The 20,804-nt window shown below is 40.6% G+C and overlaps 1 protein-coding gene across 1 annotated transcript in view; it reads left to right on the forward strand.

Annotated features, from left to right (window-relative positions):
• The window catches only part of LOC118215096 (NACHT, LRR and PYD domains-containing protein 3-like), a gene marked incomplete at its 3' end in the record, with an annotated part of 105,258 nt that overhangs the window by 7,396 nt on the left and 77,058 nt on the right, over positions 1 to 20,804 (forward strand). Inside the window, exons 2-4 of the mRNA XM_035395532.1 lie at positions 11,470 to 11,521; positions 12,417 to 12,684; positions 17,297 to 19,088. Coding sequence (XP_035251423.1) covers positions 12,426 to 12,684; positions 17,297 to 19,088 — 2,051 coding nt within the window. The remainder of the gene's footprint in view (positions 1 to 11,469; positions 11,522 to 12,416; positions 12,685 to 17,296; positions 19,089 to 20,804) is intronic.

Consider the following 20,804-nt stretch of genomic DNA (forward strand, 5'->3'; position numbering starts at 1 on the left):
CAAAAATAAGAGAATCTGCATAACAAGTAAATTAAGCAGCAAGAATCATTTTGCAGAGTTCTGAGAGATAGCCTTGTAATAACTTGTCACTAGATGGATTATTGTTGCAGAAATCATAAATGATTCCATGTTTTCACTTGTGGGCAAGAACACGGACACTGATGTTTCTTAATCTGAAGGGAAACTTTATGTTGTGTAAAATTAGAGATTCAGTGTTGGCTTTTAAACATCTGTAGACAGAATTGTGTAATTATTTCTTTATTAGGAGTATATGGACACAGTGACCCAGTACCCAGAGGAAACCAGCACATGCACAGGAACTTGCTAGCTCCATGCAGAGAGGACGCAAGCCGGGACTCGGATTTTACTTGGATTTTTTTATCGTCACACAGATTGCTTTGCCGTGTGTGATTTCAGGATGACACTTTTTGCCCAAAAACTGAATTAAAGAGCATCAGTGCTCTTATTTCTCTCCAGGGAGCCACACATAAACGCTAATGTGGGTAAAACCAGACCCAAAGCCAAGCCTCACTGGGGGCTTCAGCTGCAGCTGGGAGAATAGAAGCTAGATGAGAAGGGGTGTTTGGAGGAATAGGAATCTGCAACTATGATCGCAATAACGCTTAATTTAGTGAAATAAAACAGGTAATAAAGTGTTGCCTGAGGAGTAGACGAGGAATAATATGTTCTTTTTTCAATTTTAACGTTTATTTTTAGCATTTATTTGGTATTTCATGATCATTTTACCTATTTGGATACGACGGAAGTCACAGGCCTGTCGTCGGCTACATTATGACACCTGCTACTGTAACACAAACAGTCCGAACATTTTAACTGTGTGGTTTGTGAAGTACAAATGTTATTTTTGCTCTGTATTCACACAGTTTGGATTAAGACAAATTAACTTGATGTCTGCCATGTTAAAGTCGGTGGTCGGTAGTTAATTCACGTATGGAGCTTTTATAGCTGGTCTTCTATCATTTGAAACGAGACATTAGCTCCCGTATACAGGAGCATGCTGAAAAGATGCTTAAAGGATATTCATTTGCATATTTGCTACCCAACTCTGACTAGTTTCAATTCACAAAGACCTAGTGGCCATGTCCTAACCAATTAATTGTGTTCTATTGAATTCGTACAAGTTTCAATGATAATTAAAGCCGCAAGCGGCGTTGGGAGGGGTCCAAGCATTGGCACCATCGCGCCCCCTATGGAGTGATTATAAATTGCTTTTTCCTCATGACCATATGCCTTCACCCAACATATCTACTGAATATCATGATGAGTGTATAAAATATTGATGACTTGTGGCCAATTTTGTGCTAAGAGACGCTGTCGTATGACTTAGTTGCGTCGCCACGGATGTATCCTGGCCGCTTCCCGTAAAGGCCTTTACTATGTCGTAACACTTAGATGGGATGTCACAACACATATATGGCCCTGCGTGTATGTACAGCTGCAGTGCTTCTATGCCGCAACTAAAACAGGTGTCACACTAGTGTTGTCACGATACCACAATTTTGACTTTGATACCGATACCAGGTTTAGTATCACGATAATTGAAACTGAAACGATACTGATTCAATACTCGGTACCTAACAATACTGAAATTACCTTAATTGATCAGAAACCAAATGTCCACAAGGGTTGACCTCATTTTCGAATTCACGGTTATTAAAAACCTGGTTTATTAACAACCTTTAAGTTGAAGCCTCTTCAACATATTAATAAGCATGGGTCTATAATGTTACAACACTAAACCATAGAAAACTATATTAAATATATTTCAAAAATTAAACAATTGTAAAGTAAAAAAAAACCTAGAGGGCAGTAGCCTACCGTTCCAAGTGCAGGGAACAACCGCATAGTTCAACTTGGACCCTGTAGGTTAAACTGATTAACACTAACACAAACAAGAACAGAAACAACGCAGTCTATGCAAAAATACAAGCAATAGTTAAGACGAGTGCATTAACTAAGTCACCTACGAAACAGCTAACTAGTTACAACCCTAACCGTACAGTCAATTTAGAGATTACATTGAGAATACAATTTCTCTCAGCATAATGACGGATTTAAAGAGTAAACAAACTCACCCGTTATTGTCTTCAAATGGATCCATGTCACAGAAAAGTAATGATTCATCCTCTCAAAGCTTTACCGTAGCGTATCATTTATTTAGAAATTTATTTAGGCAGAGTACAGTATAAATTGCGTCTTTTGTTAATATTCAATGTTAGATATTGCAGCGAGAAACTGCAGCTGTAGACACAAGATAGTCTGTTATGGTAGCAACGGAACGAAGCGGACTATACATGTATTACCGTCATTGTTTTATTATACCAGCGTGTTTTCGCGCGTGTGCACAGAAACTCAGAACCTATCAATAAAATGGTTTAGCTATTTCTCAGCATAATGACAGATTCAAAGACTAAACGAACTCACCCGATACTGTCTTAAAATGGATCCATGCCAAAGAAAAGTAATTATTCATCCTCTCAGAAAGCTTTTACTAACAAACTTTTGGTAGCCTATCCTAGCATGCACTCTGGGTGGCACTGTCTTCCATTGCTTCCCCGACAGTCAGACTGTCCCCTCACTGATAAAAACTAGATCCTACGGTGTCGGATTACTTGCGTCGCCATGGATGTCGCTTGCCGTAAAGAAGTTTACTAGATGTCGTAACACTTAGGATTTGGAGCTACAGCGCTACCGCGCCGCAACTAATAAAAACGTCCAAATGGCGGGCAAATAATATGGCGGACATAGGTCAAAGTTGTAGAGCACATTCAGATGCATCGGTCAATGAAGTTTTGTGTTGATCGGACTTATGGTGTGGGAGTTATGGCCTTTTAGGCATAACCCTTTGTTATAGCGCCACCATCTGGCCAACATAGGTGATTATTAGTGCCTGAGTAGTGGGGGGCCATAGGAACCCACCTACCAAATTTGGTAGCTGTAGGACTTATGGTTGCTGAGCGTCAGACACTTTTAGCGGAGAAAAATAATAATAATAATAATAATAATAATAATCCTAACAAATACAATAGGGTTCCACCAGCTTCGCTGCTTGGACCCCTAATAAATTCAACTACTTTAATAGTAGCAAGAACTGCGGTTATAGTTGCATTAAGACGCCGTTTCTTGTGTGAACCACAAGGCGGCAGCATGTAGCTGTGCATGTAGGTCTACTTAAAATCACGAAAGCGTCTTATTTCAAAGCCACCACATCCAAGAGAATTTACGTTTTCCCTGAGTTGGATTGAAGTTGAAATTGAAATACAACATAAATTGTACTGCAGCGATTTCGAATCGAATTACAACTACTTAGAAACGAAGAACACATAAAAAAATGACTTTTATGAGATAAAATTAGGCTACTTAAGAAGAAATAATGATCTACGTTCATGAATTATTGATTTGGGTCGTTTTTGAATGTTTTCCAAGAAGATTTCTCACGAGCATGTTCGTATTTCTTAAATGTATGGAAGGGGGGTTGTTTATGGGTAAATGTGTGGTCGAAACACTGATTGGAAGCATGGGTAGTTAATGTTGCCAAATGTTTTAAAATTTTACATGAAACGCAATAACAGGGATATCGGAAGGCTATAAATTGTCACTAGCATATCGTATACGCCTACAAGCAAAATACATGCATTTCAGGTACTTGATAAAAATAACTCGCACCCTTATAGATTGTTAAAAATAAAATCTAACAGAGTGAACTTTACACCAGCATGTATTTATGAGATGAAGCTGATCTACACCAGCATGTATATAAGAAATTAAGCTGATCTCAGGCCTAAGGAACTGTGTTGTCCTCTTCCATGGCTTGCTGCTTCTCTGGAGTGTAAAACGCTTATAAAATTTTTTTTTTTTTTTTCAAAAGCATCAGACTCGCAAATGAAGAACAAAAAAAATGGTTGTTGACGTTCAGAAATAAGGAAATGAGTCAAAAACTAAACAGAGAAATATACGACTTACTACTGTGAGACCAAATATTAAAAAGTTTAGAACCACGGGAGTAGCATCAAACCTGTCCAGTAGAGGGCGGTAGTGTATTTTGGCCCCATACACAGTGAGGTAGATGGTTCAGGGAGCAAAGAACAATCCAGTGGCCACAATAGGAGAATTACAGAACTTGGTTGCATCGGGGGTCACCAAGTTTCCAAATCTACAATTAATTGCTACATTTAGATGCTCCAAAATTAGATGCTACCTCCTTGCGAAAAAAGCTATTTGGAATGGTTTCAGGAAAAATTGTTTTACTGGGAGTCCAGAGAGATGACATTAGAGCTCTTTGGCCAAGCATATCTGTTATTTTTAGCATTTCCTTTCTGTTAGCTTGAACTAGTCTGTCCATTCTCCTCTGATCTCTCATTAACAAGGTGTTTTTTGTTTATCACACCATTCTCTGTAAACACTAGAGACTACTGTACAGCTGTTTCTGTGATGCTGAAACCACCACATCCGGCACATCAAGCATGCCACAGTCAAAGTCGCTTAGATCACACATCTTGCCCATTCTAATGTTTGCTCAAACAAAAAACTAAACATCTTCACTATGTCTGCATACTTTACATATTGAGTTGCAGCCACATGATTTGCTGTTTGGTGCAGTAGGCTATTTGCATTAATGAGCAGGTATACCCATTAAAGTGGCCGATATATACTGGATATAGGTTTGGTGTTGATTTAGGGATGTGTGTACAGAAACAGACCTCATACCTACTGTTAAATACAGCAGTGGATCTTTAATGTTATAGGGCTATTCTGCTTCCACTGGACCTGGGGCCCTTGTTAAGGACAACAGCATCATGAACTCTACCCAAGTACCAGGATATTTTAGCCAGAAATCTGGTTGCCTCTGCCAGCAGACTGAAAGCCGCTATTGGATCTTCCAGCAGGACAGTCACCTCAAGCACACATTACTATTCACAAATAAATTAATTAACCACAGAAGCCACATTTTGCAATGGCTACAGTCTCCAGAGATGAACTACATTGAAAAACATTGGTTTTAATAGAACATGGCAGTTATTAAGCAAAGATCAAAAGATATTAAGGATCTGGATGGAGGAAGGGTCTAAGATCACTCCAAATGTGTTCTCCAATCTTACAAGACATATAAAAATCTCAGTGCCATTATCCTTGCAAGGGGTGGGTGAACAAAGTACTGCAATAGGGGGATGGTCTGTATAGAGCATGTTTAGGGCATGTTACATCAGTGATTAGGCACCTCAGCACATTTTATTTGACAGCCACATTTACTGTAATTAAGACATGAGAACACCTGTGGATGGCACGTGGGTGGGGGGGACACAGCTGCCTCACAGCAAGAAGGTCACAGGTTCGAATCATAGCTGGGGGCCTTTCTGTGTGGAGTTTGCGTGTCCGTGCAGTTTCCTCCAGGTTTCCTCCCACAGTACTGGGCGGATGGAAGACGGTGGATTTTTGGAAATGACTGTTGGACAAATAACATTGCAGTACCTTTGGACCGCCAGTAGATGATACAGGAAGTTATTTTTCTTGCCCCAATAAACAAGGCAAAAATATAAAATGCATTAAATGGAAATCCAACGCCCCCCCCCAAACCATATGAGGAGTGAAATAATAGATGAGACAGACAAACCAACTATATTAGATATATATTTTGAGACAGAAAAATTTTAAATAAAACTTTTCAAAATAGGGGAATAGGTTTAAGAAAGTAAAAGCAAAATATGGTCATAACATCGGATAATAATAATTACAATAATAAAAATTAAATAAAAATAAATATAATAACTGTAATAATTGTGTTTATAGGGGGAAAAAAAACATAATTATTTCAAACCAAAATTGGTGTTGTTACTGTATGTGCAATTATAAGTCTGAGGATGGTGAGTGGTTGCTTATCTGTGTGGTTTTGTGTGTGTGAGTGGGTGCATCTATGTGTGGTCAGGCAGGGCAGTGGCATTCATTCATTGGCACAAGTAGTTAAATATGGGTGCCCAGGTTATACTGAAAAAAGGATTTATCAAGCAAAATAATGCTTGATAAATCCTTTTTCCATTGTTTAATGGGAAGGGGAATGGTGGAGCCTATTTTAGAAAGAATTCTGCATAACTTGGATAGCTGTCTTTTAAATTTTGTTCTAGCAGTGGATGTGGGAAAAGTCTATTATGGGTAATATTGTTGATTTTAGGGAATTTTTAATCTGTATATAAAGTAGATGCTGACAGAGCAGTGGAGATGACTGTTTTGAAAGCAGGGTTGAGTTTTAGCAGTTTTGTTGAGAAATGGCAGATATTTAAGCAGGCAGCTGTGCATTGTGATTTTTGTGATGATGGAGTCTAGGTAGGAGAATCAATTGGTGGTTTGTTGTATGGGAATCATTGAATTATTGGTAACATTTTCATTTTCCCATAAACTATATGTCCAGTTAAAGAGAGAGGTAAGTTTGTCCATCATATGAATAATGCAAATAGTGAAAGAGAGGCAACCTACCTAGCCTAGTTCCACAGTGTAATGTGAATCTTTGTGAATTTATGCTGTTAGTAGTGACTGCAGCCATTGGTGATTTGTACAGTATTGCAATCGAATGAATAAATGATTCTCCAAAACCATATTTTTGTAGTGCTGCATATACAAATGTCCAATTGTCTGTGAAAGGCATTTTCTGCATGCAGAGAAGTGATGATTATGTTGATGTTGTCTTGTTTGGACATATTAATAATGTTAAAGAGGCAGTGAGTGTTATTGGATGAATGCCTGCCTTTAATGAAACCTGGTTTGGATTAATTAAACTTGGAATAACAGATTTGATTTGTGGGGCTAGCGTTTTGCTAATAACTTTTAAATCGGTGTTAATAAGTCACAGTGGACGATAACTAGAGCAGAAGTTTGGATCTTTGTTGGGCTGCAGTAATACTGAAATAACAGCTGTGTTCATGTGAGGTGGGATATGTGAAGAGGCTTTTATTTCAAATTATTTCAAATTTATTTCAGTTTCAAACTGAGTTTTGGTATAATGGGAGCTTCCTCACTGGAACTGTAAACTAATGTCTGGCCTGTTACAGAAATAGTTAACAGAATCTGCATGACAAGCACATTAAGCAGTAATAATCATTTTACAGAGTCCTGAGAGCTGCGGTATCCTTGTAACAGCTCGTCACTAGATGGATTACAGGAGCTTTCTCTGGTCAGAGCATCACAGACATCAACATGTACATTGGCTTTTTGTGTACTACTGTTGCAGGACAAGTATCATCAAATTGTCATTTTGGTTGCATTATCCTAAATGGTCACAAGTTTTCATTTAAGAGCAAGAACATGGACACTGATGTTTCTTATTCTGAAGGGACCCTCTATGTTGTGTAAAATTATAGATTCAGTGTTGGCTTTTTACCATTGGCAGACAGAACTAATGTAATTTGTTCCTTATTAGGAGTATATGGTCACAGTGGCCACGACATGTGTCACTGAGATCAGATTTCTGCAATCAGATTCAGAATACAAGAAATCTTTGATGATTCAATGGTCCGTATGGGGGTATGCATCTTTCAAACCATATACTGTAAAATGTGTATCCTTTACACTGTATAGTTATCACACCCCTATATCACTGAATCATAAATGACTTCTCCTTGTATTCTTTCTCATTGAATCTGATCACTGAGATCTGAGTCCACTGTAACATAAATAAAATAATGGGCACTGATACACAATGCAGTCTTATAGTTACAGGCCAAATATGTACTCTTTTGGTTACAGCTTACTGATACGATGTCTGCTGATGAGATTTTTTTGCTCAAACCTTCCATTTCATGATACCTGTCTGTATATTAAACACCTTTTTGGCAAATCATTGTTTACATTATAATAATGTTGATGGATTTATCAGGTTGGAAACTCAGTTGATTATCCATTAAATAATAATAATAATAACATTTTATTACCCTATCATTTGATTAAGGCTACATTTTGATTGTGATACCTGCTACTGTAACAGAAAAACAGATCGAACATTTTGTCAAACAGTATGGAACAAACATTTATTTTGCAGGGAAATCCGACGTGTATCCAGCATAAATTCAGCAGGCTACGTATTGGTCTGATGGCTGAGGAAAATAACCGAGTGCTTGGTATAAATAATAGAAAATGTAAATAAATAAAAGTAAGGTTGGTTAATCGTCAAATTGATGATTCAGCACTAACATTCATGGATGAAGGTATTTCTTAATTGATGTGCTGGTGTTTATTAAACAACGTCTGTAGATGTCAGGGTTGGAAATACCATTTCACAATTGCACATCAACACAGAACACTGAGCTGAGGCAAGCCTACTCTTATTTATGCCTAAAATAAGCAAATGGAAACTTAACTTGGTAGTGCAGGAACTGAAAGAAAAAGCACACAGTGCATTGAATGCCATAAACACTGATTCAGACATCTAGCAGGAGAGACAGATGTGGTGGATAGCCCACGGATATAATTAACTTAATGCATAATGTTTAACGTTGATCCTGCTAAGTTAACTAATTTAACATTAGCCAGCTGTTAGATCAGTTTAAGACTGTTGCACCACAACAAATTTCCCATTTAAAACCAAACAGATATTTTAAAAGTTGTTTTTTTTTTGCTTGTAAAAGGCACTTATTTGTTCCCAAAGAACATTCAATGTACCTTTAGGATACATTTGGGAAATATGTTCCTTTAAGAAAAAAATGTATGTCTACTGTCCCTTTATTTCTGAGAGTGTAAATATTAGCATAGTGAAGTCAAAATTTTATTTTTATTTGCTGTACACGCAAGCAGCTTGGATTTGTGTTCAAAAGTAGAAATATGGGCAGAATGTACAGAATGTGACCATTTCTGCGCATATGTTTTACCATTTTAAAATAACAGCACATTTTGTATTAAACCCCCTTTTTAGGTGATAGGAGAACTGTGACACATTAATATAAATCAATATTAATCTGTTAAAATGAATTTTTCATAACAATCATACGTGTCCAGCCTGTTTAACATTGGCAATGCCAGACTCATTCCTTTGAGATTCAGTAGGCCTACAACACTTCAACTGTAGCCATATCCCATGTCATGAACTGTTATGACCCGTATACAAGGGACACCTGACATGCAGATGCAAGAACATAATTTACTCAAAGTTCTCAATCAAGTACAACACAAGACATTCTAAGGCTACACTGCCACATTCTGGTATAAACTGGCAATGAATATTAACCTACATGAAATCTCCTTTTCTTTTGATTTTGTCTTAATGTACCAGGTTCCTTAACTTAGAAAAAGTTTACATGACATTTTTCATTCAGTGTGTAAACAACAATGCAGCAGAAACACTCCTTTTTTATGTGTGTTTTTTATTTAAATAAAAAGCACTCTGCGTCATGCCTTTCCTTTCTTTTCTTCAGGCTATGCATAGCAACTTAAAAACTTTAGAGATTTAGCTTTCATTTCAGCTCACAATATAAATATTTCAACTTAAAATAAATTCTCTGCGCTTGAATATAGGTTTTCATCCAGCCCATTTCCAATCTAGTAGTGTTTTGCTTAGTCCAGTGTACTGTATATAATAGTCAGATTATGCTTTTAGTTGTTTCAGTGCTGAAAATGCCTTGCCAGTCTGATAGGCCTTCAACAGCAGGTTTTCACTGGCTGTCAGTGGATTAATTGTTTTCTACCTCTGCTTTTGGGCTTTTAGGAACTGGGGAATAAATGAGGTTCTGGTGCAACTTCACAACTCAACCAAAGAGCATGAAAAAGAAAGGCAAAAACAGAATATAAAAATTTCAGCCACTCTTGGAAAGCGATGGAAGTTAAAAATGTATTTATCATAAACAAACGGCTTTCAGCTGGAATTCCTCTTCAGAGCAGTATTGGACTGGGGAATACACTGTTGTTGTGTCTCATTGACTGATGCTTGTGTCAGATTGTTTTCCCCATAGGATCTGGGAACTCCACCGTGTGTGCGTGTGAGTGTGTGTGCGTGTGTGTGTGTGTGTGTGTGTGTGTGTGTGTGTGTGTGCGCGTGCGTGTGTACGTGCGTGTGTGTGTGTGCGCTTGTGTGTGTATGTGTGTGTGTCTGACTGCGTGTGTGCTTGTGTGTGTGTGTGTGTGTGTGTGTGTGTGTTTGAGTGTGTGCGTGTGTGTCTGAGTGTGTGTGCGTGTAGGTGAGTGTATGTATGTGTGTGTGTGTGGAAATACTGTTTCCTTTCTCTTCAGTAAGTGTCTCTGGTTCCTCCTGTAGACTTGCTCATTTGGTGCTTTAACATTGTAGGGTCTTGGCTGGTCAGGCTTTCTGGGCATCATGGCTGGTTGCATTTGTCTTTTTTATTCTCTCTTTATCTCCTTCCTTTATGTCAGACAGTGTCCTGGTTCCTTTGTCTAAGGAGTGATTCTGTCTCTGTTTCCTGCTCACAGGGCTGCTCCTGGTGTGCTGATACAGTGCTGCTTCAGCAGTGTCTTTGTTGCTGGTAGCTGTATTTTGAGCCTTTTCCCTATGAGCAGCTGTGCAGGCCAGAGATCTGGGGGTGCGTTTCTCTACTATCTGGCACCAGGCTCTGTGTGGCTGGCCATCCTTCCAGGACTGTAGTAATGGAAAGTTTTAGCTCAGCATCCTCTGCTGTTGCTGCTCTAAACTGCTGCAGTTTTTCCTCTGACACAGGCAGAGTGATGAAATTCACCTCAAGCTCATCCTCTAGTGGTTTCAGGTGTGCTCTGTTGAATGTCCCTGCTGTGTGCACCTGGCCTTTACTAATCACTTTATGGTTGTACTTTTGCAATCCCATGAGCATTCTCTGTAGTCTAGCTGGAACACTAAAGAGTGGCTTTTTAAATAAGGCTTCCAATGGCTTATGACCATTCTCTACATGAATATGTCTGCCACACAAGTATTGGATCCCAGCTCCTAAGGCCTCTGAACTTGCATCTACAGTAGGTTTGGGCTGATGCCTACCTACAAGGCGCTCAGTCAAAAATTGTTGATAGGCAATGACATCGCCAAACAAAAAGAGACTAGTTGAGACAGCGTGGATAATCCCCGTGGAAAGATGTTGCTGTTGAGTTATTTGAATGTAAAATTTTGGAGAAGATGGACCTCTGAGGTTTGTTTTATCAGAGTGAGTTCCAGCAAAGATCTAGAAAACGCATCACATTTCAGCCAAACTACCTGGATGGAGAGACACTGCTCTGAGTAAGTGGAGAAGTACCTCCATTTAATTTTTGGGTGAACTGCCCCTTTAAACAGCGATGCTGGAAGGGGAAATTAAAACCACGTTGGCCTGAAATTGGAAAGACACCTGCATTTGGGTTACCGCCATGTTGCTCCGAGTGTAAGATAGAGCCCTATATTTCAGTTATTTTCATCAGACAACACACAACGGCAGTATAATAGCAAGTGTTTGCAACACTGTCCTTTAAAGCTGCTGAATTTTCTGCTAGTAAAGCCAGCTTCTCTCCCTGCAGGTCTTACATCAGGAGCCGAGCAGGACAGGAGACAGGGCTAGGGGGCACACAGGTATGAAAGGACCAGAAAATCTGCTTTAAAATATTTAAAATGTTTCTTTGAAAAAGATTTTTAAATCCTGAGTTTTAAATCACTTTGAATATTTGAGCTTTTACTGTATAAGTGGAGAAGGACTTGATTAGGGTGAGCTGTCATATAATGCCAGTTGAATTCTGGGTTATGTACTGGGCAGTAAAACAAAAGTCTTTATGGACAAGAATTGACATTTGCAATTGTTAATTTGTGCAAATGTGTAAAGTGATTGGAAGTGACAATGACCCTGGAACATTGCTCCTTATCATGGTTATTCAACTGCTTCTTCATGGGGCTGTTTTAAAAATGGTGCAAGTGAGCGAAGTATTTTCCACACACTATGAATATCATAATGTATGAACAGTATGTGCATTACATTGTGTGTATGCAAATTATAAATTATTTCATAGTCTGTCATTGTCACTAGTGGAAGATATATCTGAATAATAATAATATTTATTTAAATGCTCAGTGATTCATGGGCCAAGAGTGTGTCTGTGGTGGGTCATTTGGCCCCCAGGATGCCAGTTGAATAACCCTGTTCTATAAGACTCTAGTTTTGACTTATGATATTCATTTATCCCTTTCCAAAGACAGGCTAGTTCATATAGAAACATTTAAAAACTACACCAACATGTTTCGGCCTCCAAAAAAAATAAAAAAAAATAAATGTGCAATCAGCGAATTCTGGAGAGAGAGAACTTTCCCCAATACCAGATTTATGTATTTAAGACCATGAGATCAAGATTCCATATTTGATATAAACAGAATTAAACTTTGAGGCCATTTTGACATGCATTTAGCCTTTGGTAATGGCAAGGGTAAATTCAAGACTTGCCCCTGATTTACAGACTACCTTATTTCCTGTTCTTAGGTGTCTGTGATGGCTGAGCAGATCGTGGGGATTCTGGATGAGCTGAAAGGAGAAGAATTTGAAAGGTTCACACTTTATTTAAATGACGAGGTGCTACAAGGATGTGGACCCATTCCACAGGGTCAACTGGAAGGCAAAAAAGTGGCAGGGGTTGTGAAATTGATGAAGAGTTTCTATGGTAACAAGATGGTGAATATCACACTGGAGATCTTAAAGAAAATTGATCGAAATGACCTTATTCAGAGACTGGAGAGCAATCCTAAAATGGGTAAGATGCATCAGTGTTTCAGAGTATTTATACAGTAGAAAAAGAATAGGTCCAAGAATCCTTCATCTCAACAGTTACAGGTCTTTTCTTGAAGCAGGTCTACAGATATAGCTGCCCTAAGGAGGTATGTCCCATCCATCTTGTAGAGCTGGGATAAACATGTGCCTGTTCTCTGGTGTCTGAGCTCTACAAGCCACACACCCTCATATCTCATTTTATAGTCATTCAGTGGAGCTCAAGTCTGGCGAATAAACCCTCCAGACTAGAGCTGCCCCATTCAGGGTACCCCTCCAGACTAGAGCTTCCCCATTCAGGGTACCCCTCCAGACTACAGCTGCCCTTTCAGGGTACCCCTCCAGATTACAGCTGCCCTTTCAGGGTACCCATCCAGACTAGAGCTTCCCCATTCAGGGTACCCCTCCAGACTAGAGCTGCCCCATTCAGGGTACCCCTCCAGACTAGAGCTTCCCCATTCAGGGTACCCCTCCAGACTACAGCTGCCCCATTCAGGGTACCCCTCCAGACTACAGCTGCCCCATTCAAGATACCCATCCAGATTACAGCTGCCCCATTCAGGGTACCCCTCCAGACTAGAGCTGCCCCATTCAGGGTACCCCTCCAGACTAGAGCTGCCCTATTCAGGGTACCCCTCCAGACTAGAGCTTCCCCATTCAGGGTACCCCTCCAGACTACAGCTGCCCCATTCAGGGTACCCCTCCAGATTACAGCTGCCCCATTCAGGGTACCCCGTCAGACTACAGCTGCCCTATTCAGGGTTCACCTCCAGAACACAGCTTCCCTGTTCATGGTGAAATAAAAAACTTGAAATGTGTCCAAACCTGCTGTATTCCAAAGCAATGCTGCTACCCAATGCTTCCTAAATTCTAAGTTGGCCCTGTGTTTTTTCATCTTACCATGTGAAGACAATGTGGTAATTGAAAGCATACAGTATGTGTGTAACAGGTTCTCAAGTCCTTCTCCCCACAAACCACACAATCCCGCATGCATCTCTCATTCCAGGCCTCGGTCTCACTGCAGGCAGAGCATATAAACAATTGATTGTCATTGCACACACGGGAGTGGGAGAGGAAGTGAGCGACCACCATCTGAGTCCCCGGCCAATGGATCACCTTGAACTTGTACGGCTGTAATGCCAGATACCAATGAGGGATCTGCGCATTGATATCTTTCATGCGGTGGAGCCACTGAAGGGGCGTGTGGTCCAAACAGAGGATGAAAGGGCATCCCAGGAGATAATAGCGGAGGGCGCACAGTTGATAGTCAAGGACTCCTTCACTGTGCTCTACTTCGCTTCCTGCTGTGACAGCTTTCGGCTAATGTACAGCACCGGGCAGTCAACCCCCTCAACCTCCTGGGACAAAATGGCCCCCAGCCCGCTGTTCGATGCGTCCGTCTGCAGACAAAAAGGGAGAGCAAAGTTATGCGTATAAAGGAGCGGTTCACCACAGAGAGCCTGTTTTACCCTCTCAAATGCCTGCTGGCACCGTTCTGTCCACTGGACTGGATCTGAGGCACCCTTTCGGGTCAGATTGGTCAGAGGACTGGTCAGCTCAGAGAATGCTGGAATAAAGAACCGTCTAACCTCTTCTTTTGTCTTGGGTCACAGGCAGGCCGCAATAACTGCTGTCTTATCAACCTGGGGATGCTCCTGCCCAATGCCCAAGTGGTACCCCAGATACCGTACCTCCCTCTGTCCAACTGCACACTTCTTCGGGTTAGCCGTAAGCCCCGCACACCTCAGAGACCCAAGCACCGCCCCCACATGCTCCACATGCCGCTCCCAGGTGTCCCTATAAATGATTACATCATCCACGTAGGCCATAGCATATGGAGAGTGGGGCTGCAGCACCCGGTCCATGAGGCATTGGAAAGTAGCAGGCGCCCCAAACAGCCCAAATGGAAGTGTGACAAACTGGTATAATCCATACGGAGTGGAGAAAGTCATTTTTTCCATGGATTCTGACAACAGGGGAATATCCCAGCAGCTCTTAGTTAAATCCAGTGTTGTGAAAAAATGAGCAGTGCCCAGCCGGTCCAGGAGGTCGTCAACCCTAGGCATGGGATAAGCATCAAAGCATGATACATCATTCACCTTGTGATAATCAACACAGAAGCGTACAGACTCGTCCTGCTTAGGCATAAGCACAATGGGGCTGCTCCACGTACTGTTTGATTCTTCTATCACTTCCATCTCTAACATAGCCTGCAATTCTGCCTGCACAGTTTTCTTTTTGTGTTCAGGCAATCTATAGGGCCGAGAATGTACCGTCACCTCTGAAGATGTTTCAACGTGGTGGTGGATGAGGTTCGTGCGCCCTGGTAGGGGGGAGAACACATCCCCAAAGTGCCTCTGCAACTGGGCCAAACCTGCTCTCTGGCACAGTGAGCGATGATCATTGCAAAGGGCTGGGGTAGAATTAACTGGTTTTGTCACCTCCGGTGCTGCTGAGCCAGAGCAAAGGGGCGGCCGGCGTCCTCGTATCGAAGAGACCAGAAGCGGCGACAGTAATCTTCCTCTGTTCGACGTACTCGGTCAAAAAAAGCTCGCTTTTGGTCCTCATAGATGGATCTCGAGAACGCCGGCAGGCTGTGTGCAGCTTGTTGAGCTTCCCTGGTGAGAAGGGGAAGCAAACGCACAGCCCACTCCTCTGTAGCCCACCCGCAGGCAGCCGCTGTACCCTCAAACATGGCCAGGTACGCCTCTACGTCCTCTGTGTCTGCCATTTTGGCATCTGTAGCCCGGCGTACCTGCCAGTTGGGGTACAGCAACATGCTCAGCAGGACAGCCCGATCCTCCGCCTGCCCCTGAGCCAGCTCAAAGAGTGCAGCGGTCTGTCTCTCCTGCAATGCCGGCAGATGTTTCAGGGCTGCCCCAGCAGCGATTCTATCACCCTCACTCCTGCTTGTTCTTCCAGCTTGTTTTTGCCTCCTCTCTCCCCCCGTCCGGGCCACCACTGTAATAAGTTCTCCAGTCCTTCTCCCCACAAACCACACAATCCGTCGTTCATAGATGCACTAAGGCTGTATTGTACGCTCACAGTAAACACGGAAACACAAATAAAACAAACCACACACGATAAGGACGGGGATTACATATAAACAATTAGCAATTAATTGTCATTGCACACACCTGGGGTTGCAGTGCCAGCAAAACCGCTCCCTCTCCGCCTGCAGATGGCGCCCTAACCACACCACCCCTCCACAATGTGTCATATGGAAGTGTGAAATGGCAATCATTTGTATTGGGAATAACCTCACGGAATAATTCCAGCTGTTTTACAGCAATGTATGTTTTTTTAATGACTACACAATATGCTTAAAGAACAGTGTGCATGCAGTGCTTTGGCTGTGTGGGAAGCACATCTTGAATGAAGTGCATGAATGAAATATTTTTGTTTTGAAATTTCTGTTCAGAAAGAAGATATGTTACTGTTTAACATTGCAGAAGAAATTATACTATTGTATTTATTTGGAGCTTATATTGTAACTTAATTGGAATGTCATGCCTATAATACATGATTGGGGCAAACATACGTCTGGATTGGTTTGTAAGATTAAATATTAATTTCATAGGCCAAAATATTCCAAATTCGATAAGAGGTAATTTCAGAATGATAGCTAAGAGACAGATTTATTACAGTTTTTATGTACTATATCAGATTTTCAGTGCGTCAAACGTTTACATACACTCTCTTAGTATTTTGTTGCCATTGCCTTTTAATTGCTTAACTTGAATCAAACGCTTGGGGTAGCCTACCACAAGCTTCTCACAATACTTTGCCGGAATTTTTGCACATCCCTCCTGATAGAACTGGTGTAACTCAGTCAGGTTTGTAGGCCTCCTTGCTCAGACACGCTTTTTCAGTTCAGTCCACAAATTTACTATGGGATTCAGGTCAGGGCTTTGTGATGGCCACTCCAATACTTCCACTTTGTTGTCTTTAAGCCATTGTGTTACAACTTTGGAGATATGCTTAGGATTATTGTCCTGCTGGAAAACCCACTACAGGTGCCAACTCCTAATTATAATCATTAACTCCTAATTATGAGAATTAGCCAAACAGAAGCTTATAAAAAGCCATTACATCAATTTCTGGAATCTTCCAGACTGTTTAAAGAGACAGTCAACTTGGTGTGTGTAAAATTTTGACCCACTGGAATTCTGATATAGAGAATTAAAGCAGAAATAAATCTGTCTTACCTCTCATGTGAACAGTAGAGAAAAGTAGATGCCCTAATTGACTTGCCAGATAAAATGTATGGTAACATGAAATGTGCGGAGTTGTGAAAAACTGAGTTTGAATATCTTTAGCCTAGGTGTAGTAAACTTTTGGCCTCAACTGTACTAACTTGGCACTTGATGTACATTGATTGTAATAAAAGTGGAAGTCCACAGAATTTGATTGTTTGACCTTAATGCTCACAGCTGTAGAGCATACAGTGAAGGGAATCTTCCCAGGGACATATATTATATATAGAACCACTCTGCAAAGATTTATATAATTCTACTGAAAAGAGTTTTAGTATACTGTTTTTATGCTCAGATGCAATGCAACAATGAAAGATTTAATGCCGGTTTTCCTCTCTTCAGATGAATCCATAAAAAGAGCCCAAGATGACCTGAAAACTCATCTCAGGAGGAAGTGTCAATGCATATTTGAACATGGCCTCCTCAATAAGATCTATACAGAGCTCTACATCACAGAGGGGGGAAGTGGGGAGGTCAATAATGAACATGAGGTCAGACAGATTGAGACAGCATCCAAGAAACAAACCACACAGGAGACTGCAATCCTCTGCAATGACATCTTTAAGCCTTTACCTGGACAAGAGAAACCCAGAACTGTGCTTACAAAGGGCATTGCTGGCATTGGGAAAACTGTCTCTGTGCAGAAGTTCATTCTGGACTGGGCAGAAGGAAAAGCCAATCAGGACATTGATTTCATCTTCACTCTTCCTTTCCGAGATCTGAATTTGGAGAAGGAAAGAGCATTCAGTCTGATGCAACTTCTGCAGCACTGCTTTCCACAAATGAAAGAGATCAAAAGTGTTGAAGGTGATGAAGTCAAAATGGTGTTTATCTTTGATGGTCTGGATGAGTGTCGACTTCCTCTAGATTTCCAAAGCAAAGAAATCTGCCGTGATGCAACAGAGTCATCATCAGTGGATGTGCTGCTGACCAACCTCATTAAGGGAAATCTGCTTCCCTCTGCTCTCCTTTGGATCACCTCCCGACCAGCAGCAGCCAGTCATATCCCTCCTGAGTACATCCACCAGGTGACAGAGGTACGAGGGTTCAATGACCCACAGAAAGAGGAGTACTTCAGGAAGATAATCAAAGATGAGAACCAGGCCAGCAGAATTATCTCACACATAAAGTCATCCAGAAGTCTCTACATCATGTGTCACATACCAGTCTTCTGCTGGATTTCTGTTCGTGTTCTAGAGACAAGTTTGAGTAAAGCAGAGAATGGAGATCTGCCCAAAACTCTGACTGAAATGTACACACACTTCCTGCTCATTCAGACTAATGTGAAGAATAAGAAGTATCATGGCACTGATGAGACAAAACCAGAGATCTCAGAGTCAGATACAGAAATCATCCTGAAACTGGGGCAGCTGGCTTTTCTACAGCTGGAAAAGGGCAACCTGATATTCTATAAAAAAGACCTCACAGAGAGTGGCATTGTTGCCAGTGAAGCGTCAGTGTACTCTGGGGTGTGCACAGAGATCTTCAAAAAGGAGTGTGGGTTGTATCAGGAGAAGGTCTACTGCTTTGTGCATCTGAGCATTCAGGAGTATCTGGCTGCCTTGTTTGTGTTTCATTCTTGTGTAAATGAGAACAGAAATGCACTCCAAGCAAAAAAATATCGCAGTGACAGAGTGCAGCTGTCTGAATTACACAGGAGTGCAGTGGATCAGGCCTTAGAGAGTAAGAATGGACACCTGGACCTTTTCCTCCGATTCCTGCTTGGCCTCTCTCTGGACTCCGTTGAGACTTTCTTAAGACGCAAAAGAAATCCCATTGTTACATTCTTTCAAAGACTAAGGACACAGCCAGAAAGCAGATCAGAGAGCATTGAGAAAACAGTCCGGTACATTAAGGAGAGGATCAGAGAGGAATCTTCAGCAGAGAGGACCATCAATCTGTTTCACTGTCTCAATGAACTGAATGACAACTCTCTAGTGCAGGAAATCCAGAATTCCCTGAGATCAGGAAAACTTTTTGATAAAAAGCTGGAACCAGACCAGTGTTCAGCGCTGGCCTTTGTGTTACTGATGTCAGAGGAGATCCTGGATGAGTTTGACTTGAAGACCTACAACACATCAGCAGCAGGTCATCAGAGGCTGGTACCTGTAGTCAGGAACTGTAGGAAGGCCATGTGAGTATTATGTCATTAATAATGTAGATGATTGACCACATATTTTCCCACTTTCAATTTCTAGTGAGAATGAAGGCAAGTGAAAATTTGGTTTAAAAAAAAAAAAGATTTCTGAATCAAGATGTTTTAACTAGTGCCCTCATTATGTATCCAGAACATAAGAAGCATCAAATGCAAAACCTCATCACTTTTCATATATTTAATTTAATTTACTATTACTATTTACTAATTTAATACATTTACTAATTATTTGCAAAGATAGCAACTGTGAAATAAATATGGAGTTTATTGATGGGCAGAGTAATCTGATGGATCAACCTTTGTCAGAAAGTACAATTCAAGCAGATTAAAATGAAGAGAAGCTATATTAAGTTACAGTATTATGAAAAGGGTCCCTGTTTTGGTGACAGCACAGGCACAAACACACCTGGGTGCGAGTGGAATCGCTTGTCTCGCGTCTCGCAAATAAAATATTTTTCACTTCACCAGGTTTGTCAGTTTTATGGTCTGTGGTTAATCTGGTTGTGTCAACATGGGTTTGTTGATGCAGTCGGGGATGTGTCAATAGAAACATTCGGCACTGTGTTAGTTTGGTGTTGAATAATGCGTTTGCAGTCAAACCAACCATACCAGGTTTTAACTCGTGCTATTTTGGCATTATAACTGTGCCACACATGTGAATCCATAAACACATAAACACAGATACAAGAAATATTTTGTTTATTTCTGTTTAACTATTTTAAAGAAAAGTTGTATTGTTACTCAGTCCAATGCTGGATATTTAGGCAGTAGAGTTAATTGTGTACACTACTTGAATGAGACAGGTGGGAGACCGGCTTTACACCCCTCAGATAGTGTTTACAATGAGCCCAGAACGCACTGGAAACTGGAAACATTTTAATCATGTGTTTGGCTGGGCTGGGTCAATGATTGAGTGGGTTTTTGGAATGTTGAAAATGCATTTTAGAATTTTGGATGGATTGGGTGGTACATCACTGTACAGCCCTCAGAAAGTCAGTACAGTGTGCTGTGTTCTACACTACATAGCCATACACCATGGGTGTGACATAGACCTCACAGAGGACACATCACAGGATTTTCATACAGACAGAAGCAGAGTCGCATGTGATAATCGCTACAGAGATTTCAGAACACAGAGTGCATGAGAGAGCAGGGACTGGTTGGCTGAGGAGCCATTTCACGAGTGAGTGTATAATTAACCCCTGTCAAAGGGGTTAATTTGTGAAATGGTTGTGACTAGGAATTAAGAATGTGTAGTTCACTTTGCAAATTAAAAAAAAAATGTTTGAAAATAATGTGGTAAACAAATGTAAAACGGAGTTATGATCATTATTGTGTATGAAATATTTGAAACTTTTGGTTTTGTTTCTGTTCTGTTTTGTTTTTGTATAGCCTAAACCTAGTAGTGAAAGGGTTGCCTATTAGAATACGTTATGTAATAAGGGTAGGTATAATAAGCTAAAGCTTCAGCCTATACCTTTTCGGTCAATATTTTTTGTTTTCCTTTTAATTTAATTTAATTTAATTTAATTTAATGCCTTATTGTTATTTATTTATTTCTATGTGCATTCTTTTTGGAAAATTGTTAATAAGGACCGAAATAAATTACTACTACTACTACTACTACATTCATCTTATCAAGTGCGTGTCTGAAATGAATGACACTTAGTTGAACTAAATAATTTTTTTGTTTAT

The sequence above is a fragment of the Anguilla anguilla genome, chromosome 16 (assembly GCF_013347855.1).
Source record: "Anguilla anguilla isolate fAngAng1 chromosome 16, fAngAng1.pri, whole genome shotgun sequence".
Taxonomy (NCBI): Eukaryota; Metazoa; Chordata; class Actinopteri; order Anguilliformes; family Anguillidae; genus Anguilla; species Anguilla anguilla.